This window comes from Zeus faber (assembly GCF_960531495.2).
Source record: "Zeus faber genome assembly, chromosome: 11".
NCBI classification, from domain to species: domain Eukaryota; kingdom Metazoa; phylum Chordata; class Actinopteri; order Zeiformes; family Zeidae; genus Zeus; species Zeus faber.
This window is the reverse complement of record NC_137205.1, coordinates 13404365-13427228: the sequence shown is the minus strand read 5'-3', so window position 1 is coordinate 13427228 and position 22864 is coordinate 13404365. Positions and strand designations below refer to the sequence as shown.

At 44.8% G+C, this 22864-nt stretch overlaps 3 protein-coding genes across 4 annotated transcripts in view; 1 reads left to right on the top strand and 2 right to left on the bottom strand.

The window, feature by feature from the left end:
* Positions 1 to 4592: 4592 nt before the first annotated feature.
* On the top strand, positions 4593 to 10504 carry cyth4a (cytohesin 4a). Its single transcript, XM_080009923.1, has 13 exons — positions 4593 to 4721; positions 5618 to 5700; positions 5855 to 5916; positions 6477 to 6534; positions 7705 to 7823; positions 7975 to 8059; positions 8317 to 8425; positions 8679 to 8827; positions 8927 to 9038; positions 9217 to 9293; positions 9389 to 9460; positions 9794 to 9942; positions 10145 to 10504. The coding sequence occupies exons 1-13, from the start codon at positions 4682 to 4684 to the stop codon at positions 10347 to 10349; spliced, it is 1320 nt and encodes a 439-aa protein (XP_079866049.1). The 5' UTR covers positions 4593 to 4681; the 3' UTR covers positions 10350 to 10504.
* A 1535-nt stretch (positions 10505 to 12039) lies between these two features.
* On the bottom strand, positions 12040 to 19682 carry fam83fa (family with sequence similarity 83 member Fa). Its single transcript, XM_080010244.1, has 5 exons — positions 19142 to 19682; positions 16187 to 16354; positions 14554 to 14675; positions 13017 to 13777; positions 12040 to 12900 (listed from the first exon to the last, which is right to left on the bottom strand). Exons 1-5 carry the CDS (start codon positions 19613 to 19615, stop codon positions 12851 to 12853), a joined length of 1575 nt encoding a protein of 524 aa, XP_079866370.1. The 5' UTR covers positions 19616 to 19682; the 3' UTR covers positions 12040 to 12850.
* A 611-nt stretch (positions 19683 to 20293) lies between these two features.
* Positions 20294 to 22864, bottom strand: part of grap2a (GRB2 related adaptor protein 2a) — a 5298-nt gene continuing 2727 nt past the window's right edge. For both annotated transcript variants that reach the window (XM_080009777.1, XM_080009778.1), the window contains exons 3-8: positions 22690 to 22781; positions 22420 to 22539; positions 21950 to 22139; positions 21136 to 21225; positions 20938 to 21054; positions 20294 to 20829 (exon numbers count right to left, since the gene is read on the bottom strand). In XM_080009777.1, the coding sequence (XP_079865903.1) occupies positions 20650 to 20829; positions 20938 to 21054; positions 21136 to 21225; positions 21950 to 22139; positions 22420 to 22539; positions 22690 to 22781 (789 nt within the window). In that variant the 3' untranslated portion in view covers positions 20294 to 20649. The remainder of the gene's footprint in view (positions 20830 to 20937; positions 21055 to 21135; positions 21226 to 21949; positions 22140 to 22419; positions 22540 to 22689; positions 22782 to 22864) is intronic.

Here is a 22864-nt window from a genome sequence, read left to right as displayed (position 1 = left end):
AAGACACAGCTAGAGAGGTTTTATTTGGTTTATTTTCTTATCCCAAAAAGGGCGGCATGTTACGGCCAATACTGGAATTAAGAATTCCTTCCAACGCTAGATAGAGTATGTTGTATGTAATATATTTTCCATGATGTCACAGAGGGGGACAGGTTTAAATGCATCGACTCCAAGGAGCCATACTTTTAAATGCCAATTTCACCACAGCACAGGCAGTACCTGTGCCTTCCATTCAGGGGTCAAGCCTATCAGTTCAAAGTGGCGCCAGTCGGCCTTTCGTTAGCCTGCAATTATGGGATTGGCCTCGAAAAGGCCAGAGCCACTCCTCAGAGAACTTGATGATTCGGTAGTGGAAACTATTTAAAATTCTAGAGCAGCTTCCGCCAGATTGCAGTATGCCGACAGGTGGAAACTTTTTACTCAGTGGTGCAGTCAAAATAAGGAGGTACAGGAGAAGTGCTCGGTGCCAATTATATTACTATTCTTGCAGTCACTGCATTACCAAAACCACTCGGCCTGGGCCCTGAATGTTTATCAAGCTGCAATCTCAGCCCATGGGGCAACTGTGGGGAATTAGACTATTTGGTCACATAGTTTAGAGCTTTATGAAAGGAGTGCAGCGGAAAAGACCCCTGCAAACCTTAAGGGCACGCTCATGGGATTTGCCTGCTGAATTACAAGCACTTACAGACCTCTGTTTGAGCTCCTTGTACAGTCAGAGCTAAAATGGGTGTCTGCCAAGAATGCATTTCTTTTAGCCATAATATCAGCAAAGTGAGTGAGGGAGCTCCATGCACTCCCCATTTCCCTGCCATGCATGCGCTGGAAAGCAGATGGTTCACACTGTTGCCTATCCCTCAGTTTTACCAAAGTGTTTGCCGCCCCTCCATCTCAGTCAGGCCATTGAGTTGGCAGCATACAACCCCACACATATTCAAGATGGAAATCGTGACAAAGCACAACTGCTTTACCTCCTCCGATCACGCAAAATATATGTTGAAGCGACATCCGCATTTCGCTGGTCAGATCCACTGTTTGTTTGCCACGGAGGACCGTAGAAAAGGTTTAGCCTTGTCGGCACAGAGGCTTTCTAAGTGCGTGGTGGAAATAATTGCTGTTGTGTACAGGGCCTAGAGTTTCCCTGTACCCCTTAACATTACATGTCATTGTCATGTCAGCCAACCTCATAACATGTCATTCAACCTGTCATTCATGCTTCCACATCCTGGGTTTTATTGAGAGCAGTACCTCTTAATGAAATATGTGCCACGGTTACCTCAGCTTCACCATGCACCTTGCACGGTTCTACAGGGTCAATGTGGCAGCGCCACAGGCCTTTGCTGCAGCAGTGCAGCCGCTACCACCAATCTGTCTGCAGTCAGGTGAGTGCAGATTCTTTGTGACTATGTTGGCATATGAAGTTATCCAAAATGATGCACTGCCTCTGGCGGTCAGGGAAAATGAAATAGAACGAGAGTCACGCATGTAACCATGGTTTATAATGAATTCTGGATGACCGCCAGAGCTTCCGGGTCACTCAGAATCGAGGAAGGCGAAAAGAGAATGATGACAGGATGACACCGGCCCTTCAAAGTAAGGGGTCATCCCAGGTCACACATGACTTTGTTAGTATGCACACTCTATCTATGTGTCTGCTAGAAGGACATGCACTGCCTCTGGCGGTCATCCAGAATTCATAGAACCGTAGTAACAGTACATGCATAACTACCATTTTCATTCCACACACACATATATATATATATATATATATATATATACATAGACCAATCAGCTACAACATTAGAAACACCACTAATGACCTCGAATGTAGCTCCCCCTCGTGCTGCCAAAACAGCTGTGACCTGCCGAGACATGGACTCCGACAGGCCTCTGAAGGTGTTCTGAGGTATTGCATTGTGTGTTCTCACACCTTTCTATCATAGCAGCATTAACGTTTTCATCAATTTGATCTCCAGTTGCTCTTCTGTGGGATCGGACCGGACAGGCGAGACTTTGCTCCCCACGCTCATCAATGAGCCCATGGGCATCCGTGACCCTGTCGCCGGTTCACTGGCTGTCCTTCCTTGGGCCACTTTTGGCCCTTTTCAAAGCTGCTCAGTTCCTTACGCTTGCCCATTTTTCTTCCTTTCAACACATCAACTTCAAGAACTGACTGTTCACTTGTCGCCTAATATATTCCACTCCTTGACGGGCGCCATTGGAACGAGATGATCAGTGTTTTATCAAGGCTTTATTCAATTTAACGTTATCTACTTGGGGGAGCGCTTCTGAAAAGCTGCGTTTTAACATTGACGGAAGAGTAAAACGGAGAAATAAAGATGCCTTTTCACGTTTCGCCGGATTGGTGTGGAAATGGCCTCGATAAATATTTCCCACAATGCTTTTACTTCTTATGTGTGGGATATGTGAAAACAACCATATAAGTTCCATGTCACAGATAGGGCTCCCATACGACCGTAATGTTATAACCTTAACGTTAATTAAAAAGTTATTAACACACATTTTACACCTCAGTTCAGCCAACCACTTACATTGTCTATCCAAATTCATACCATGTTATTTCATTAAGTAACATACAGCTTAACTAATTGTATTCTACATTTCAGTTCATCAAGCGTGCTAAGGCAAGGTTAGGACTAATTCAATGATTATCATCGTGCTCTTTAGCTTCTTTTGTTCTGTTTGCCCGCCCATAGTTATTATCAGGCTAGAACGTAAAAATATTGCTCATTTTAATAACGACGCTAAGCAAGGTAGGTTAAGTTAAAATAGATTATCTACTCCAGTAACAATACTACTACCACTACAATGTGTTAATACTCAGGCTGTGTATTGGTACGCAACACCTTTAAGGCATCGATTGAAATAACCCAACACCAAGACGTATCGAAACATCTCCAGGCAAACAATCCGTTTTGTACCCAGATCTAGACAAAAATGACTATTCGTGTAGTTTTGCTCGCGACCAATCAACGCAAACGTTCTTCGATTTAATGCGACGTGTGATTGGCTCAATGACCGCAGCGGCAGCTACAACAGTTAAAGGATACGTTCACAACGTTTTCAAGTCCGTCTTAAAACAACAGTCAGGTGTCCATATGAACAGTGAAAGAGGTTTTCCTATAATCACTCCCCCCGCACTGGCTATTTGCTCAAAATGACACTGCCTTAACACTTCATGGTACAGTTTTGTACAGCTGTCTAATAAATATTTCAATAATTTCAACACTTTCAAAATGTATTCATGTAAAAAAACATTTGGATGGGTTGGAGTAGTTTCATTTTAGGCAACTGAATCCTTCCATTCACATGATGGGTATATATTAGAAATGATAGAAATGAAAAGGTATTGAATGAAGTACTCTACTTGTATCAGTATCACTTTAAGGGTGGTAATTGGTACTGGTATCGTCGTTCTTTAAACAATACCCAGCCCTAGTTACTACTGTATGAAAAATGACTTATACACTTCAATTTAAACGGTTTTCTCAGGGAAATATTCTTACTGTTCTTACCGTCTCTACACGATCTGTCATCTTGCCGACAACATCTCGTTCTGACATCTCGTGTGGTTCTGTGTGATTTGGACAACTTCAACTTACGCCCCTGGCTACAAGTTAGGCCCCCTTCAGTTATACCACTCTCTTGCAGTCCGCAGACAAACCCCTCTCAAAAAATGTTTTTCAATGAACAAAGAAAATATTTTTTGAGGTAAGAATGTGGTATGTTAGCCTTGGCATTTTTAAGGAGCTATTCTCTCTAACACACACACACACACACGCACTCACACACACACATACACACACACACGCACTCACACACTCACACACACACACACACAAACACACATGCATGCACGCACTCACACACGCACACACACACGTACTTACACACACACACACACACACACACACACACACACACACACACACGCATGCACACATTCACACACGCACGCACGCACTCACACACACACACACACACATACACACAGACACACACAAGCATCGCCCTACGTGTACAAACATATGCAGGTATTGGTGGTTTATGGACTAATTTATAAAAACCTTTCAAATGACATTAGTTGAATAGTCGACTTAAAATTATGAGTCGTGGAATCATGAGTATAAATAGACTGTTTTGAAATTACTTATAAACGTAAAAATGAGGATTTAGGGATATTTGGATTCTGAGGACACTAAATATGTCCTCACAATTCAAATGTCCTATTAATGACGGTGGTATTTTGGTATTTTGAGGTATTTTGTCCTTTAAAACTATATATCCACACACACACACACACACACACACACACACACGCACTCGCACACACGCACACACGCCCACACACGCCCACACGCGCACACATGCGCACATTTGCGCACACACACACACACACACACACACACACACACACACACACACACACACACACACACACACACACACACACACACACACACACACACACACGCACACACTATTTGGCCCTCCGTCACATCCACATGTGAAGCCCCAGGAGGATGCTCTGTGCAGCGCTGTGGCTACTTCAGTAAATGAAGCTCATGGTGGTTTAAGTATGGCACCGCCAGCCCTACTTTAACTTTGACACTGACACTCATTTCCTGTATGACTTCATTCGCTTTTCACCACCGACAACATGGCCTGTCGCAGAAAAGACAGCTTTCTTTGGGGAAAAGGTATGTTCAAAAACATATAGTTTATATGGTACTTTTTTTTTATCACAATTTTCAAATTCCATAGAAAAACCTTGTACTGGATTTGTGTATTTTGATACCTTGTATTTAATGGTCTGACAGTAAATAAAGCTAGTTGTTATATTATTATTATTTTTTTATTATAGTTGTTGTTATAGTTATCATCATTATAAGGATTTCTCTTCTTAATAATAAGAACAACAGTGACAATAAGAAGCATAATAATAATAAAAACGTTTTAATTGTTGAATCAATAATACAAAAAACTTTTAATTGTTTAATTTATTGTTTGACCTATCATCAAAACATCAAATGAAGTGTGTGTGTGTGTGTGTGTGTGTGTGTGTGTGTGTGTGTGTGTGTGTGTGTGTGTGGTGTGTGTGCGTGTGTGTGTGTGAGCGTGCGTGCGCGCGCACACATGTGCGAGGGGTGTTAATAATATTTAGATAAAGTCTCGAAGGCAGGATGAGAGTAGATGGAGAGAATCACATACGCTTCAGACTTGAACAATGGCTTCTATTTCCTTTGTTTCACCTTCGCTTTCGTCACCGCCACAGTTAGTGTGGCGTTTCGCTATCTTCACTATTTCTGTCACTATTTGCGACAGTTCAACTTGGTCCTACACATCACATGGAATAAGATTAGACTAAAGAAAGAGTCGACACTAACTGAAAATCCATCGTGGCGAACGCATCATCACACGCAGAAGCGAGCTGGAGTTGTTCTGTAGAAGGGGCGGCCATGATTATCTAAGCCGAGAGAAAGAACGGGGGTCAAGGCGATTTCTCATCTCTGAAATGTCTTGAAAAGCTTTATTTTCTCCGCCGCGAATCCTCAAATACACATTGGGTCTTAACCGCCGGTGTCCGATCCAACAGCCGCCGCCAAGGTCACCCCAGTGGAGAAGAGGCAGATTGAGTTCGTCAGGGTTCATAAGGGCGAGCTACTGGACGACATCCAGGTGACGTGTTTAAGTATCTCCCACAATTCCTTCATGGCGGCAACTGTGTACTCTCATGCCTCACTAATAGCCAGCTCAATCGAACCGGATGTTGCCACTGAGTTTTAACGAGGCTTCGACCTTCCTTCCACCGTGTTCAATGTTCCGTTTGCAGAGGCTGCGAGTGGAGATACACGACATCACGGAAATACCCACCACCGAGTCCAATAAGCAGAAGTGAGTTGGAGGTCGCTGCCTATATTTACAATGGATAGACTCAGCAGAGTTCTTCCTCTTTGGCGTGACACGTACCTGAACCCCCACCTCGGTAAAAAAAAAAAAAAAAAAAAATTCTAACAATGAACGACCATTCAAGTTCGCAAGTTGGATCGACTTCGCCCGAGCATAATGGTGTTGCTCCTGGAAGTGGCTTACAATCTGCTATTGATTTTAAGAGCTTCTTTATTCTCCGAAGCAACACCACACTGCGGGACAGAAGCTTGCGTTATGAAGGCGGCAAGGCTGTGGCGTTTCTTGCCGTCAAGTTCTGTTCAAACCCTTTTCCCTGTTTTGTATATTCTTCTTTTTCAAGGCGGGCCATTTTAAAGCAGCATTTTTCTGCTTCATTAGTATAATGAAGAATAACCTGCATGGACCTCAACATTTTCACCCGAACACACTGTGATCCTTGATAAACTCACCTTCCGTCCACTGGAGCTCTTCCTCGCCCTAGTTCACACTTGCAGCAATCGCAGAAAGTACTGAATCGCTCTCATCCTGTTTCTTTTGCTCAACAGTAAAAGGGAAAGGAGATTTATGTGCGGCAAAAAGAAATTCAACATGGACCCCAAAAAGGTGAGCTCATTTTCCGACCGAGCCCCGCCTTTCGCTTTTCCCGAACGGTTGAAATTGGATGTTTTTTTTCTCAGCGTAGCCTCGATCGCAACCCATATTACATTTCATAGATCGTATCTTTAGCAGCGCTGAGCCGCTCCGACACTGTGGTTTAGACGCGGTCTCGAGGGAATTCGAAAATTTGATTTGAGGACCTGTGATCTCCCATTGTGAAGTACAACATGAAGAAGGACGTGCATCGTGCATCACCGTGTTATGGTACAAACGGAGAGATATAAGGATCCCTCACTTTGGCTGTTACCTTCACACGGTGCATTCGAAAAAGTCAACCCTCGAGTTTGACAGAAGAGATGATTTGTGAGAGCGGAAGCGGAAGCCCCGGGTGACGTACTGCAGAGAGGATTTGCAGAAGTGCAAACCGAGCCGAGGCGGCGCGGCGGAGAGGGCGGGGGAGAAGGGATGAGCAATAGCGAGAACGCCACATCCTGTTCCCTGAAGTGGGACGGCAACACCGGCTGCCTATTAACCACAGTGACCTCCTGATTCTCCGTACCCCTCCTCCCCCAAAAAAAACAAAAAAAAAAACTCTCAGAAGACAGAAGACGTGTGAGACGGCCTGGGTTCTAATGATATCATTAGCGGTACTCACCTGAAGCGCACTCTGCGAAATGAAGAGGGCGACAACCCATAGCGTCCACAGTCTTCATCTTCATGTTTTTTGGGGGTTTTTTTTTTGTCACCTCTTCTGTTCCACCTTTTCTCCAATGCAATCTCAGAGACTGACAAGTGACACACCCCTACAGAGTGGTTCGGTTAGACCCCCGTATAGCTGGAAAAACACCACATAAGGTGTTAGAGTTTGGGTCGGGACTTTGACAAATGTATTAGTCCCCCCCCAATATTATGGTGTTTTTTTGGTCCGGAACAAGTCCGAAAATGTATTCAACCCAGCGCTCGCCTCGCGGGAGCTCTGTTTATGAGCCGCTGTTAATAATATATTGTTTACGGGTCCGAACACAGCCCTGACCCCAAGCCTGGTGTGCAGACGGGGGGATTAATTGGGGGAAGGTCTTCTTTGTTTACCGTTGCTGACCTTCGTCCTGCTTTCACCTCTGTACAAAATAACGTTAATTATAAAAGTTATCGATAACCGACCCCGTTTCCTTCCAGGGTATTCATTACCTGGTGGAAAATGACCTACTCGAGTGGAAAGCCGAACATGTGGCGGAATTCCTCTCCAAGGAGGAGGGCTTGAACAAGACTGCTATTGGAAATTTCCTGGGAGAGAGGTACGGCGGGGCGGAAAAACCGGCATGTTACGATAAAAGTTCATTTCGATTTTCATCGGGATTGTTGTAATTACAGTATTAGAAGGGAGGCGTGTTGTAAGCGCGGCGGTAACCGAGGCGGTTTCGTTTTGTTTTGCTCGCACGCAAACAGGGAGGAAATGCACCTCGAGATACTGGAAGCCTACGTGGCTCTGCACGAGTTCTCCGACCTGAATCTGGTGCAGGCGCTCAGGTTTGTAGGAGTTGCGACGTGTGTCTTGGCCTTGGCATGTGAAGGCCAGGATAACATTTTGGCTCATGAGCTCTATTTTGATTCTGTCAAGCTGAGTTACATTAAGCATAGTATTTAATTTATGGCACTCCTTCCAGTTGTTGGATTTGTATCTTTTGCAGATGTAAAAATAGCCCTCGCCCACACACACACCTACACACAAGTACCATTAAATCCATTCTGATATAATATAAAGTCGTCTAATCCAATTGTCCTAGGCAGTTTCTGTGGAGTTTCCGCCTCCCGGGAGAGGCCCAAAAGATTGATAGGATGATGGAGGCCTTCGCAACCCGCTATTGTGAATGTAACGTGGGAGTCTTCCAGTCAACAGGTATAAGCAGCGGCACCCCCTTCAATCGTTCCACATTTATTACAATATGCATAGCATCTATCTATCTAGCTAACTCCTTACGGTTTGTATAGCAAAGCATCAGGGCATTCAAAACCAATGCTTTATTTTGTCCTGAACTGCCCAGACCAACTAAGTATTTATTTTAGTTGGGGATGGGTTTCCATTGAGTATGAATACCGTAGCAGCTTTTCCTTCTAAATTAGGAGCGCCATTTTCATCTCCCTCCGTTTAGACACCTGCTACATCCTCTCCTTTGCCATCATCATGCTCAACACCAGTCTGCACAACCCCAACGTGAAGGACAAGCCCGACCTGCGGCGCTTTGTCTCCATGAACAGAGGCATCAACGACGGAGAGGACCTCCCACACGAGCTGCTCAAGGTGAGCAAGCGGAGAATCTTAGCAAATCGAACCTTGATTGTCCGATTGGAGGGCCGTGAAAGACGTGTAAACTTCAGTGCATCGTCTCGTCTCGTCCAGAAGCTCTACGAGAGCATTTACAACGAGCCCTTTAAAATCCCAGAGGACGACGGGAACGATCTGACGTACACATTTTTCAATCCCGACAGAGAGGGCTGGCTTCTCAAAATGGGTAAAGATATCGATTTCCCTGTACAATTCAGTTAATGCTGTGCCCCGCACACACACACACACACACACGCACACACACACACAAACACACACATTTAGCTCGATGGAGTCAATAAGATGTCTTAGTTTCATTAAAGGCCAGTGGCTCGTATTTCCTAAGGCGCATTTTTCCTTTTCAGGTGGAAGAGTGAAGACGTGGAAGAGGAGATGGTTCATATTGACCGACAGCTGCCTCTACTATTTCCAATACACCACAGTAAATACATATCTCTCTGAAACACAATTTCAATAACGAATCCACAAACATATCTCTTCTGTGCCAAGAAACCGTGTTTTGTCCATATCCCACAGGACAAGGACCCCATTGGCATCATTCCTTTAGAGAACCTGTCAGTGAGGGATGTGCAGGACACAGGCAAACGGGTAGAGTAATATTCCCTTCAGTCTACACCGCTAATAACCACTAAACAGATATTCTCAATTTGTATACTTCACTGTGATTCCCTGTAGAGATGTGTCTAGCGTGAATTAGAGCCAACATCAGTTTCCATAGCAATCAAATAGGCAGATCAGGGGGTTATTATAGCCATCATTATGATATTACTACTAACCTAATGGGTGTGTGTATTTATGTATGTGCTTATGTGTGTGTGTGTGTTTGTGTGTGTGTGTGTGCGTGTGCGTGTGCGTAAGCGTGTGTGTGTGTGTGTGTGTGTGTGTGTGTGTGTGTGTGTGTGTGTGTGTGTGTGTGTGTAGCACTGTCTGGAGTTGTACAACTCTCGAGGTCAGAACATCAAGGCCTGTAAGACAGAGAACAAAGGTAAGGTGGTCAAAGGGAAGCACCAATCCTACAGGCTCAGCGCCGCCAGCACCCAGGAGCGGGACAACTGGATCCACTCCATCAGGTACTGTAACACATTTCTTATCTAAAAAAATAGGGGGGGGGGGGGGCTGGGCGGGGCAGATTTTGCAAGCATTGAATCAGACAACAAGTGGGGGGAATAAGCATCAGCTTCATTGATTCATCAGGGTTTTATTTTTTTACGAACTTTATCCCAAACTGACACTATGTCCAAACGAATCTCACCCCTGAATCCCCCTCCGCAGAGCGAGCGTCACAAAGGATCCGTTTTACGACTTGGTCTCTGCGCGCAAGAGGAAAGTCATTCACAATAATCCTAACAACAACAACAACAACAACAACAACAACAACAACAACAACAACAACAAACGGGGCGGATATTTGAGGTGGAATGAAACACACGTTGTGTGTTTTTGTGTGGACAGTCGATCCTGCAGAGACGCGGTGTGAGGCAGATGGACGCGTGTTTAGTGTGAACGTGCTCCTGTAGGTTCTTATCACACACGGTCTGTTCGAATGTACATCGACATTGTACCATTTAGACACAAAGGATAAGCTCTTTGGAAGCCTAAAGGGTTCCACAGATCCCAATCTCATCAAATTAAATACCTCTATTGACTATGTAGCATTTTAAGATTAAAATGATCTTTTCCTTCACCCCATGTGCTATATTCATTATAGGCTACAGTATCGTTTTGATATAATATGGACATTTTAAATCAGGGATTATAATTTTGTTTGTACTTTTGGAAGAGAGCAAAATACAATTATGAAAGGTAATAGCCCTGTCATAATTTCCTTCCTATTTTCCTTACATCATTATAATTTGGTTGACTTTTTTTTGGTAATTTTCGAAAATAAAAAATATCTATTCTAGACAATTCAAGCACCTTTTGTATGAAAACATATATTTAGTATTTGTAAATAAAGATTTGTACCATTATTATTATTATTATTGAAAAAATATGTGTGATTCATCTTCACTGTGTTTTCCTTTAAACTTGAGTTTTGGAAAAATGTAATGTATAGTATGTGAAAATCGTATAAGCATAATAAATTGCATTTCATTATTATTTATTACTGTATTAAAGAATAATTATATGACTGATGTGTTGTGCGGTTTCTTCCAGCAGATGGTGCTACTTCGCAAACTAAGCACAAATGTATCCTACATTAGGGCAAATGGTTGCAGATCATGTAAAGGTGCAGTGTGTAGAATTTACGGAACGGACTTAGTGGAAATGGAATATAATATTATTATATTATATTATATTATATATATATAAGTATTTTTTAATTAGTGTGTAATCCTTTGAAAACAAGAACAGTTTTGTTGGCGTTGCGTTAGAATGAGACGTTTTTTTAACCTACAAAGGGAGCAGGTACGCTCCACGGCGGCCGCCATGATGCACCGCCATGTTACTACAGTAGCCCAGAAGGGACAGACCAAACACTGGCCCAAGAGAGGCCGCATGTTGCTCAGCCATGGGGAGGGGTATTCAGTTGGTTGCGATCATCAACCTCACCGCTGGATGGCGAGGTTATATTTAGGTTAAATAGCAGTAAGGTTATATTTATATGTATAAATAGATTTTTTTCAGACAGTAAGATATTGAGTGATATAAACAGTGGGGAAAAAGCTAAACCAATCCTTCTATATGTAAATGTCCCTGGTGAAATAAAGCCGATTTTGATTCTGATTCTAAACCATTCTCTCATAGCAATGCAAAAGAAGCAGAGAATGCAGGTATTTTCTTTTCGTATAGTAGTCAGGGAGGAGAATGCGCCTGCAGCGAGGCCTCTTCCTGTGTTCGCTTCCGGCTGCGTTTGCAGCATTTCTCCGTGCGATACAGCTCTGTGGTTCTTCTCTGAAAGTGCTATCTTCTTGCAGCCGCGACAGATTTAAAAATAAGTACTATCGTCTTTCATCTTTCGACAAGAAAGAGGAGTTGTCACGCGGGGTGCACGTTGAAACAGGGGCGTGCTGCAGCTTATTGACGCAGTTCTGTCAAACAAACATCATTTAATGTGCGTGCATTGAATTATCACAGCTATCAGATGTAGCTGAGAGAGAAACTAAAAGCATACATTTTACACAGACATTTTTCAGTGGGAAATGAAAACACGGTAGACAAAGACACAGCATTAAATAGCTTTAATTCAATGCTACTTTAACGCTTTAGCGATTTCTTTTATCACAGTATTTGCCTTCTCCAGTTGTCCCGAGGGCTTTACATTATAATATCTTTCAGAAACGGTCTCACCTCAAACAGAACGGAGAAGTAAAAATAGACTAAATGTGCAAGTGCAAGTGCACATGTGTACATGTTCGTACATGTACATGTTTCTCAGAAAGGATCACTGTCTTTGTTGGCGGTACAAGGGCTCAGTCTCTCATCACTGCGTCCATTATTAAAACCCTCTCGTGTACGACACTTTCTGACGACCAAACCCTCCGCTGCCCGGCGCTGTTGGGTAAGAAGATACTTGCCGCCGAGAACGACCCCGATCACTTTTCCTTTCACTATAGCAACCGGAGTAATGCGCGGCCACAAATTCACCCAAACCGCCCGTTTGAATTATTTTGTTGCTTTACAAAACTGACTTAACTGGGATGTCATACTAAGCCTGTCTAAGCCCGTCCCCATTAAAGATCATCCATTCCGAAAATGACAGTGTGTGCCTGCCTGGTATAAATCCTCACAGTGGAAGTGTGGTATTTTGGCATTGGCTGTATGCCGATGAAACAGGCAGCATGACAAATCAGCTCAGATAAACAACAACACAAGCTTATTAACACTCCGTTCCATTAGGCACAGCGTAGAGTTCCCAGTCGGGCCCCCATGTGTTGCGTGGGGACAGTAATGTGATACTGTGATACTGTGCCACGGTGGCATCCCACTTTCCCTCTGCCCAGCAGAGGAAACACCTTCTTATTTGTCTCTGTACGCTCAAGATTGAATGCAGTTCTTCTTTTGGTGATGCTTTCGGCCTTTCAACCCTGCGGGCAGAAATAAGAAGAGGAAAATAATTAAAGACGATCAACTAAGTCATGTTGAGGTTAAGCATCGTGGCAGAGAAAGGCACCGCAACGTGACATAAAATCTCTGTATGTACCGTCGTCCTCGCCGGTGTTGATTGTCTGAAGCGATAAACTTCTCTGGGTCAGCTTTGACGGTTTCTTGCTCTTGACTTTCACCAAGGGCGGCATCTCGACCATGTCAAACGAGTCCCCCAGCTCGTCGGGCGCAACGCCGTTCACTTTGGAGACTTTGCCGGTGGGGGACGGGTTGGTGGGGGTGACCACGCCCTCCTGTATGGTGTCTGCGCCCGGGGTGGCTCCTCTACCTTTCAGGAAGAGCCTGAAGGAGCTGCGTTGCTTCCTGCGGCCAGGTGCGGAGGCGCCCTCCCCGCCCTCCTCCTTGGCGGGCGAACCGGGCGACTGCGGGCAGACCGCGTCCAGCTTTTCGCCACTTCTCCGCAAATTTCCCTGCAAACCGCTCGGCGCGCTGACCAGCGAGTCTCTGGGGGTGGACAGATCTTGCAGGGAACTTGTGCGGCCCAGGCTGTTCCCCACCACCAAGGAGTACTTCGGGTTGTGGTATTTGTGTGCCGGTATCTTCAGGTTGGTGGGCCCGTCCTCCCTCAGCGACACTTGGAAGCGCGAGGTGGAGATGGCCGCCGCGGGCTGGATCTTCTCCACCGGCTTCCTGACCGGCACCGACATCGGCGGCTTCGTGATGCCGAACTCCTTGTGGAGGTCCACCAGCTCCGACACGGCGTACATTTCCCTGAAGTCGTTGTCGAAGAACTCAACAATTTGTCCCGTCATCACGGTGATCGTGTTCCTGTCCATCCGGGAGGAGCTCCACGTAAAGCTTGACAGGAAAAAAGAGGGGTTTGAAAACGTAAAAACCAACCATATTCAGACGGTATTCTACAATATCAACTTCTCGTTCTGTTACAGGTTGTTTTTTTTCGCCTGAGCTCAACGGGCTGCCGTGACTGAACAAAACGCAGCCCGTCGCTATGTTGATACTGGACACACAGGGATTAAAATGGTATTGGATTCCCAACCCCCCCCCCCCCCCCAAAAAAAATGAGCAGGTAAAACTGCCTGATTTTTAAAAGAAAAACACTCAGAAAGCAGAGAGCCAATTTCAGAACATGTTTTCCCTGATTGCAGAAGCCTTTGTAATTACTTTTGGCTGACACTGACGAGATGAGCGACTCTCAAATAAAAACCTCGGCGTCGAACGCTACAGAACTTCTTTGATCGAGCCAACGCAATAGAGCAGGGTCAGTGCCATCAAAGCATCGAATTTCAATTCCCAAACCTACAGCCGATTCAGAGAGAAGTACTTAGTCAAAATAAAAGTTTCAAAACAAAAAATACTGATGGTCGAATTTACAAAACTTAGTTAATGGAAAATTCCGGGATTTTTTTTAACTGTGACTTTTTTTTTTTTCTTTTTTTTTTAATCATTGGGAGTCAACTCGAGGAACTGGCATCAGAAATCTTTGAAATCCAACATTGAGAAAATAGATTAAATCGACGGCTTGAAAGAATGTGGTGGGGACATTTCCCTTCGTGTATTTCTCGACACTCGGCCTGCAGCGGCGGATGCATCTGCCAACCGCCGCCGGCGCTCACCTGTAAGAGCCAAACATGACTTTCTCCCCGTCCACCAGCATGTACTTGGAGCACAGAGAGCCCGGGAGTTTTCCGAAGGACAGGGCCAGCCCTGCTCCTTTCACGGTCCGTACACGAAGATTCTGCAAAGAAACACCCACTTAATTACACACTTCACCCGGGCCCGGCAGGACGCGCATTAAGCAGAATCAACAGAGTCGACCGCAGCCTTCAGACACGCCGAGCTCTGTGGTGCGCGGCCGCATGTCGCCAAGGCAAACTGGGGTGTCCCCCGTCGTCGCTTGAGTAAACGTTTAGTCAAAATAAAGGTGGAAATAAAACAAACACTGAGCACACAAGCCGATCGTGGCGGATTGAAAGACAGAGAGAGAGAGAGAGAGAGAGAGAGAGAGAGAGAGAGAGAGAGAGAGCAATCAAAAAATGAGACTTCGAACAGACACGTCAGGAGAAGCCCGAGGGCCCGGCAACCGTAACCACTACGTTAGGCCAAGTATCCTGCCGCACTTGTCTGCATTGTTCTCAGGGTGTGTAAACGTTTGCCTCTCAGACACAAGAGCGCAGGATCCGAGCGCTCTGAGAGGGCCGCTCAGGAGGTAATCACCCGACCCGCGCGGCTTGCTCTACCAGCATTCCATTTACAAGCGGCCTCCGACCGCAGCTTTGACTGTGCCAGATAAGGTCCGGAGCGACTGACTTGCGCAGATGCAGATACAGCCGCAGAACACGCGCAGGTGGCTACGGCATTTTGCGGACAATTCTATAGAGGAAGTCCACCGTCTAAAACAGGAAAACCCTCTACCTGAAAGGTTTTGTTTGAGTTGTCGCTATGTTCCCACTGAGTTCCGTTATTACCAAGTACAAGCCCGGTCTTGGTGAGAACTGGCTGTGTTTATCACCCATTGCCATAGTAACACATTTAATTGGCTGGATGTAGCCTTGAAGCTGGCAGTGTGTTTTATATGTCAATGTAAAGAAATTCATGTAAGGCCATCGACGGTATGAAGTAGTAAGCGTAGTCCTCATACATTTCGCTGCTGTAGTATGCAGCCCCTTTAGGTATTATCAGTAACAACCATAGGCTTACCCGTATCGACCTTAAAAATAATATGTCATGGCGAGCATGAGCAAGAGTGCACACTCTGACTCAACGTAACCTGTAGGAAGGAAGACATTTCTAACCACAGATAATCAACATTGACACTTCCTTTCTCAAAACTGCAGTAATGACATCTCTGTCCAATTTTGCGCCTATCCAAACATTCATAAATGTAACAAGATGAAGTTTGGCCTTAAAAGTTGCTTGCACTGTGTATATAGTTAATTTCTTCCGTTGTAATTGCAGCCGCTTTTCTGTGTGTTCACAAAGCCCGGTTTGGATATTGGCTGAGACTATCCCTCTGCCAATACCAACCATGTTCAGTAAAAGTAGTAGTAGTATTTTTTTTGTGTGTTTTATCGGTACAATAGACTAGTGCTCCCTCTAGTTGGTGAAAATGAGCAACTGTGTGACAATAAACAGTCAAACCAGTTAGTAACCAACAATGTCGCCGCATCCCATTTCCACTGTGTGTTGTGTAAGTCTCCGCCCTCTGAGTCTATTCTCTTTGTGCCCGCCCTCGTCTGATTCTCGTACCCGTAGATGTATGGCGTTAATCTGCAGCCGGCTGCACATATCCAGGAAGTGTGGAAGTCCCCGGGCCTCCAGGACAACGTAAACAGCCACTCCTCGCCTGGATGATGCATCCAGCAGATCCTGGAGTATCTGAAGATCCGTCAGGAGGTCCATTACTATGGCCACAACCTGGAAAAACAGTGATGGGAAATATGGTTAAAATGGCAGTTGTACGATGGCAAAATCATTGAAATAATAAGCTTTTATCGAACTATAAAGAAAGGGATCTCTGTACAGTATGTATGTATGTATGTGTGTATGTATGTACTTTATGTGTGTGTCTGTATGTATGTGTGTAGTATATATCTATGTATGTATCTATGTATGCGTGTATGTACAGTATGTACAGTATGTACCGTATGTATGTATGTATGTATGTATGTATGTATGTATGTATGTATGTATGTATGTATGTGTGTGTATGTATGTATGTATGTGTCTAGTGTATGAATGTATGTACAGTATGTATGTATGTCCTTCGATTATCTTGACAACATTTCATCCCATCTACTTCACACTTGGTGGGTGTAATGGTGGTGATCCAAGGACGGGCAGAGTCAAATTTGGTGCATTTTGGACACACGACACGTGTACTATTGATAAACTTTCAATAAACAGCGAGCCAGCGAGCCAGCGGGATGTGGCGCTTCCCCTGAAGGCCATCGGCCCCGCTGCGAACAGCCATGTTTGGTGCGGACACAGTGTAATATTAATAAACTTTGAATAAACAAGCAAACAGCGGGTTTATCCAAAAACCCAACATGGGTGTGTTTTTCACCGCGAGTTGCCACGACGTTCACAAACAGGCACGTTTTGAATGGCCGCCGCACTGGTTTAACCGATAAAGTCTCACTGAGACGCAATAACTCAGAGCTCTGCAGTCTCCCAAAATAAGGTGTGTTCAAAATGTCAGAATGTTGTTTCTTTTTTATAAAAATTGTAACACTAATCAACCAACCAACAATTTTACCACTGGCATATTGTATTGATGTGAAGATAGCTAGGGAAACATTGTAGATATTGTAGCCAAGCTTGTTCTACCAGGTAATCAGAAGGTTGACTGAAAAGGGTTTGGACTCATTCCATCGGCCGCTTCCTTTAATCTCCACTAATTATTCCAAGCGACGCTGTATCGGCGTTCCACATACGGACTGCCAGCAGATTGCGTGGATATATGTATAATGTCATGCATGTTTGTACGCCCCTTAAATATAACAAGAATATAACATGACAACATCAATTTGACATTAAAGTGTGTTCATTCATGTGACATTATATAAACATGTGTGTTCATGTGACACGGTTTCCTTGCAGTTATTCATTGTTGTGTGTTTGCTCATGAGAGTTTTCATACATTTTCCTGCATTACAGCGGCCTGGCCCTGTCTATGATCTATGATTATGATGCTATTGTTTAATTTTACAATGAATGAGGGCCTCTCATTTTGAGTGTGTGTCGCATGTGTGTGTGTGTAGTTTTGTGTGCTCGTGTGTGCGTCACCTGTTAAATAACCTGTGAAAATATTCCGGAGTTAATCATTTACTTTTCCCCGGGGCTTTAAAAAAGGAAGGGTGCCATAAGATCGGCTTATTAAACTGCCGGTAGAATTACGTAAACATCTCCCACTGAAACGACGGAGGGTTTCTCAGACTTAAGACTTTTGCCACTTGTCAAATTATTTTTTTTTTTGTTCAAACCAGAGGGGCAATAAAATCCATAAAACTCTTTCAAAGAACTACTTCCACCCGCTTCCACTACAAAAGCAGCCACGTCATCTGCGCGAAGTGTGATGTGGATAGGATCACTGTCCGACCCACTGACTCCCAAAGAAAATAATGGCTGTTCTGTGAGCCATCCATGACAAACCCTATCACCTCAGCTTTCACATCTACTTATCAAGTGAGCATCCTCAAGACGGCATACCAGGCAGGTCAACCAGCCAGAGGGTGCAGTGGGAGCCTGAGTGGGTGAGGATGAGTGCAGGGTGCTAAATGTGTGTGTGTGTGTGTGTGGGTGTGTGTGTGTGTGTGTGTGTGTGTGTGTGTGTGTGTGTGTGTGTGTGTGTGTGTGTGTGTGTGTGTGTGTGTGTGTGTGTGTGTGTGTGTGTGTGTGTGTGTTCCGCCTACTTTCTCCTCTCTTCTGCAAGTCCTGATGTGAATCTGACATTTAGGCCGGCTGCCTCTGCCGCATGTGACTTAACTTGTTAAAACAAGCATTTGATCACGGAGCGGTGACTAATGCCAGTGGGTTGAGTTAACCCTTTTGGTTAAGACTTTCCGCTGTGACTACTGGGATTGTGTTGTATAATTTCATTTGATCAAACGACTGATAACAAAATGTGGAATACAATATAATCAAATACTAACGCAAACCAACCTCTTAATCTATTTTCAGTGTATTCACTCCGGGGTCGGATGTGTTGGCCTAACCCTTCAAAACATCATCGACCGAAATTAATTCACAATCGTGATATTAAACATACGATTTGAAACTCAAAACTGTGAATGGATGAGTATTTAAAAACCTCTTTAGGCTTCCTCCACAATCAAACTGAGAGCACATCAGCTTTTGATGGAAATTGGTCTGAAGCCTGAGGGTTATGTGATAGTTGGCAGCCAATCTTTGAAAAGTTTTTCTTTTTTTTTTTATTACATTTTGGAATAATTATCTAATCTGCTTGTTCAATTGGGGCGAATTGTTATTTTGTAGGGGGTTTTTTTTTGTATTTTTTTTTTCCTTCATTTTTAACCTGTTAACCGACTACACTGGACAAATTAAGTCGTTGCATCAACATAAAAAAAAAAGCTTTAATCCTATATTTATTTAGAGTATTTATTTAAAAGTAAAGGTTTGACAAATTAGAGCATCGCTTTTGTTGATCCAAGCCAGTTTGTGATTCCTTTAATGTTGATTCACCTTGTTGGACTCCTGGATGAGCCTCCTCACCACCTCCTTGACGTGCGGCCCGTTGTCCTTGGGCGGGTGAGTGTGGACGGACACCCGGGTGACTCCGCGGTACAGCCCGCCGCCGCCCGCCGACCAGCCGATGTCGAGGGAGGGGACCTCGGTGTCGGACATCTGGGGCCAGTAGGTGGAGTGGACCCCGGAGTCGGCGCTGGACTCCTTGGTCTTCTCGCTGTCGGCCGGTTCGAGTTCGCTGTCCGCGTCGTACTCGTGGAAGGTCTCCCGGATCCATCGGAGCTCCCGGGCGGACAAGAAGTCCTTGGTGTCGTCCTCCTGGAGCCGCATCTTGAACGCGCCGTCGCCGCCCCGCAGAAGCTGCTCCAGGGCGGCGCGCTGCTCCTCGCTGTAGTAGAACTCGGGTCGGGACTCCGGGATCTTCTCGTTGACGTGGACGTTGTCCAGGCACATAAGCTGGGACTCGGCCATAGACGCGACCTTACCTATTTATATATAAAATAACAAAAACAAAACCCAGTTCCCAATGGCAACCCACCCCGCGTCTCAACCGCTACTTTGTTTAAAAAAAACCTAAAAAAAACAAAAAGAAAACTTACCTGCCCTCTCAGGTGAGCAGGGGGCGACGTCACGGTTGGGGCGGGGCTTGTACTTTTCGCCTCACAAACGACAGGGTTGCATTTTCCCAAGGGTAAAGGAAAGTCCCAAGGGACGATTTGAAAAAAAGAAAGTAAATCAATATTTTCATTAAATAATTGCCCACATAAAGATAATAACTGAACGTGACTATCATTCAATCATTACCTATATGTGTGCAATGAGTATAGATACAACAGAATCAACCACGGTTTCTATGACATTTATAACATATAAGAGTCAGTATGGTCAATATTGTTCGTAAAATTAAATTAAATGGAATTTGTTGAATAAGTAGTTTGTAGTAATTATAGCAGAGGTGAGAACAAGTTGAGTAAAACTGCTATTTCATCCGTCCAGCCGCATGAAGTCACATTTTGATCAGACCTTGACCTGAAATGAGATTGACACCCCTGGCCTGAGTAATTTGTGGTCATATATCCAATAAGAAATGACTCAGCAAAATCATTTTATTCCCATGGTGGCAAATTTACATATCAAGGTGTAAAAAAAAAAGTAGGCTATGGCATTGAAATCAGCATTGAGTAACAGTTCAGAATGACAACAAATGTCAAGTTATCTGCCTGACACTCTACAAAACATAAAAAAGAAGTAGCTACTATTTCCGTTTACTCTCCCCGTGTTTCAACAGCTGCTGAAATTCAAGACACAAAAATCCCTAAATAAGGTCATACAGGCACCAGACATTATCAGCGTTGGGTCCAAACGTTGTGATTCAATCCCTGAGACAACCCGTCCATCTGTCCATCCATCCATCCTGAGCCTCTTCAAAGAGCGTCCCCTCGGTCCAAATCCAAATAGTGCGTCAGATGTTTTCCGTAGCGTATCGCCGAATAAAGCCGCGACTCTCACAGTAGCGACGTGTAGTTGGCGGGAAACAGCCCGGTTTGCCCCCGAAGTCTCCCCTTCCACCACGACGCCTCGGAGCGATCCAGCACCTCGATGACGTCGCCGGCGCTGAACCCCAGCTCGTCCTCCTCCTCCGCCGTGAAGTCGTACAGCGCCTTTACCTGCACGGTGATCGCCCTCTGTTAGACACCACACACGCACGCGCACACACACACACACACAGGTCGCACATGAGTCACCCATTCGTACTTCACAGGGTCAACAAAGCAAACGGACACGAGGCCCACCTGGGGCAGAGGCAGGGTTTCCGAGGTTCGAAAGGGCACCGAGACCTCGGCTACAGGGCTGCTTCTCCCCATCGCCCCGATAGTGTTGGCACGCTCCTGGGGACCAACTCTTTTACCCTGTAGAAAGTGACGATGACTCCCGTTATACGTTGCATGGGCGCTTTTGAATCGTCATGTAAGAGATCCGGCAGCACGCACCATCTGGCTCAGTAGATGGCCGTGCTGGGAAGGGATGGCTGAAGACGTGTTGGCGTAGCTATGCGGCGTCTGCTCGCCTCCGTCCTTGACCTAGAAAAGGTTGCCGTGACAACGCGGAATGAAGCAACTACTCCAGAGTGGCGGTGAAGAACTTTGACGTCTGCCAACACACCTGAGATAATTTCACCCGTCACTCTAGTTTTTCTTTCTTGACCCTCTGCAAGTGACCTTGAAAACGGAGTTGATCGGCGAATGAGCGTTTAAAGTGTTCGCCTTCGTTTTTTTTCAGTACCAGTGTGAGGGTGAGGGTTAGGGTTAGTCATCAAAATATTGAAAAAAACATATACATCTGTGGCGCCATTATGTTTGGATGGCAGGTTTACTTCGTATTCAACTATAGTCTGAAAATAGAGGAGTTCATAAAAGAATTCCAAAGTAAAAAAAAAAGAAAAAAGGAGTTCTGTGGGAATGAACTAGTGTTACATGTTGTGCGAATACAAGCTTAAATCACAATGAATTGATGGCGGTTATTGAGCCTTATTTATCAGTATTCATTTGAACGGCCATTTTACCTCTGTATATACAACACCGGCATTTCAGTGGTTGATAAAAAAGGGAAGATAAACAGAGACATTTGCATTCAAAACGTAGCAGATTGAATCTTCTTGCACGGGACAAGATCAACTCTTGCTTATCTGCCGCATTGACCCTATCACGACTGCAGTAAACCCAAACCCAAATTCAGATGGTGTTGGCAGAGGTCATGTTATCTGCTCATTCCCAGCGCCGTGATCAAAGAGGAAAAGAGGAATACCTGTGGAGCTGTGCAGGGGCTCTTTCTGTCCTGGCTGCAGTCAATCAGGAAGATTTCCCGCTGCTTGGAGATGGAGGTGCTCTTGTAGAACTCCACCAGCTTGTTGATGGAGGAGAACTTATCCGACCACAGGAAATAATGTCCTTTGCCATCCTTCATCACTTTGAAGTGCTGCACGTCGTATTCGTGTCTAGAAGAGAGCGGGTAACTGTAATTGTGGAGCAGGTTTTTTTTGGGAAAGTAAACAAGGACCTGTCCCGATTCCACATTTGTAATCCCACATTGTTAGTCTTTTTTTTGTACTTTGATGCACTGCCCCCTGCTGGCCAAAGTAATCATCTATAACAAGATCACTTTTCTTATTAATAAATATTAACAGCATTATACAGGCTAAAATATTCGTACTATGCACTCTACATTTAGACACGTGTGCGCACACATACACAAACACACAAACACTTGAGACATACTTCACGGAAATGGAGAAATCCCCAGGGCTGCTCTGGCTGTTTCGAATTACAAAGCTCCCCACGCCCTTGGTCATGAGCGTCTGCTCAGCGATGCCCCGACTGGCGTTGCTCTGGAACCATCTGCAGACACGGACGAAACAAAATGCTGTTACGTACACATGCTGTTCTCCATCACACACACACGCACACACACACACACACACACTCACACACACACACGCACACGCACGTATACAAACACACTTGTTCACACACCGCTGTACCGTGTACCTTGGCATCTGCACATCGATGTAGTTTTCTGGTACGTATCCTTCCTTTCCGTGCAGCTCTGCATTATACCAACCATCCTTACTGTCTAAAATCTAAGAAGTAAAAAAAGAAAACAAGCACACAGCCCAGGTTAGAACAGGAGACAGCGTAACAATAGCCACATTACATTTAGCAG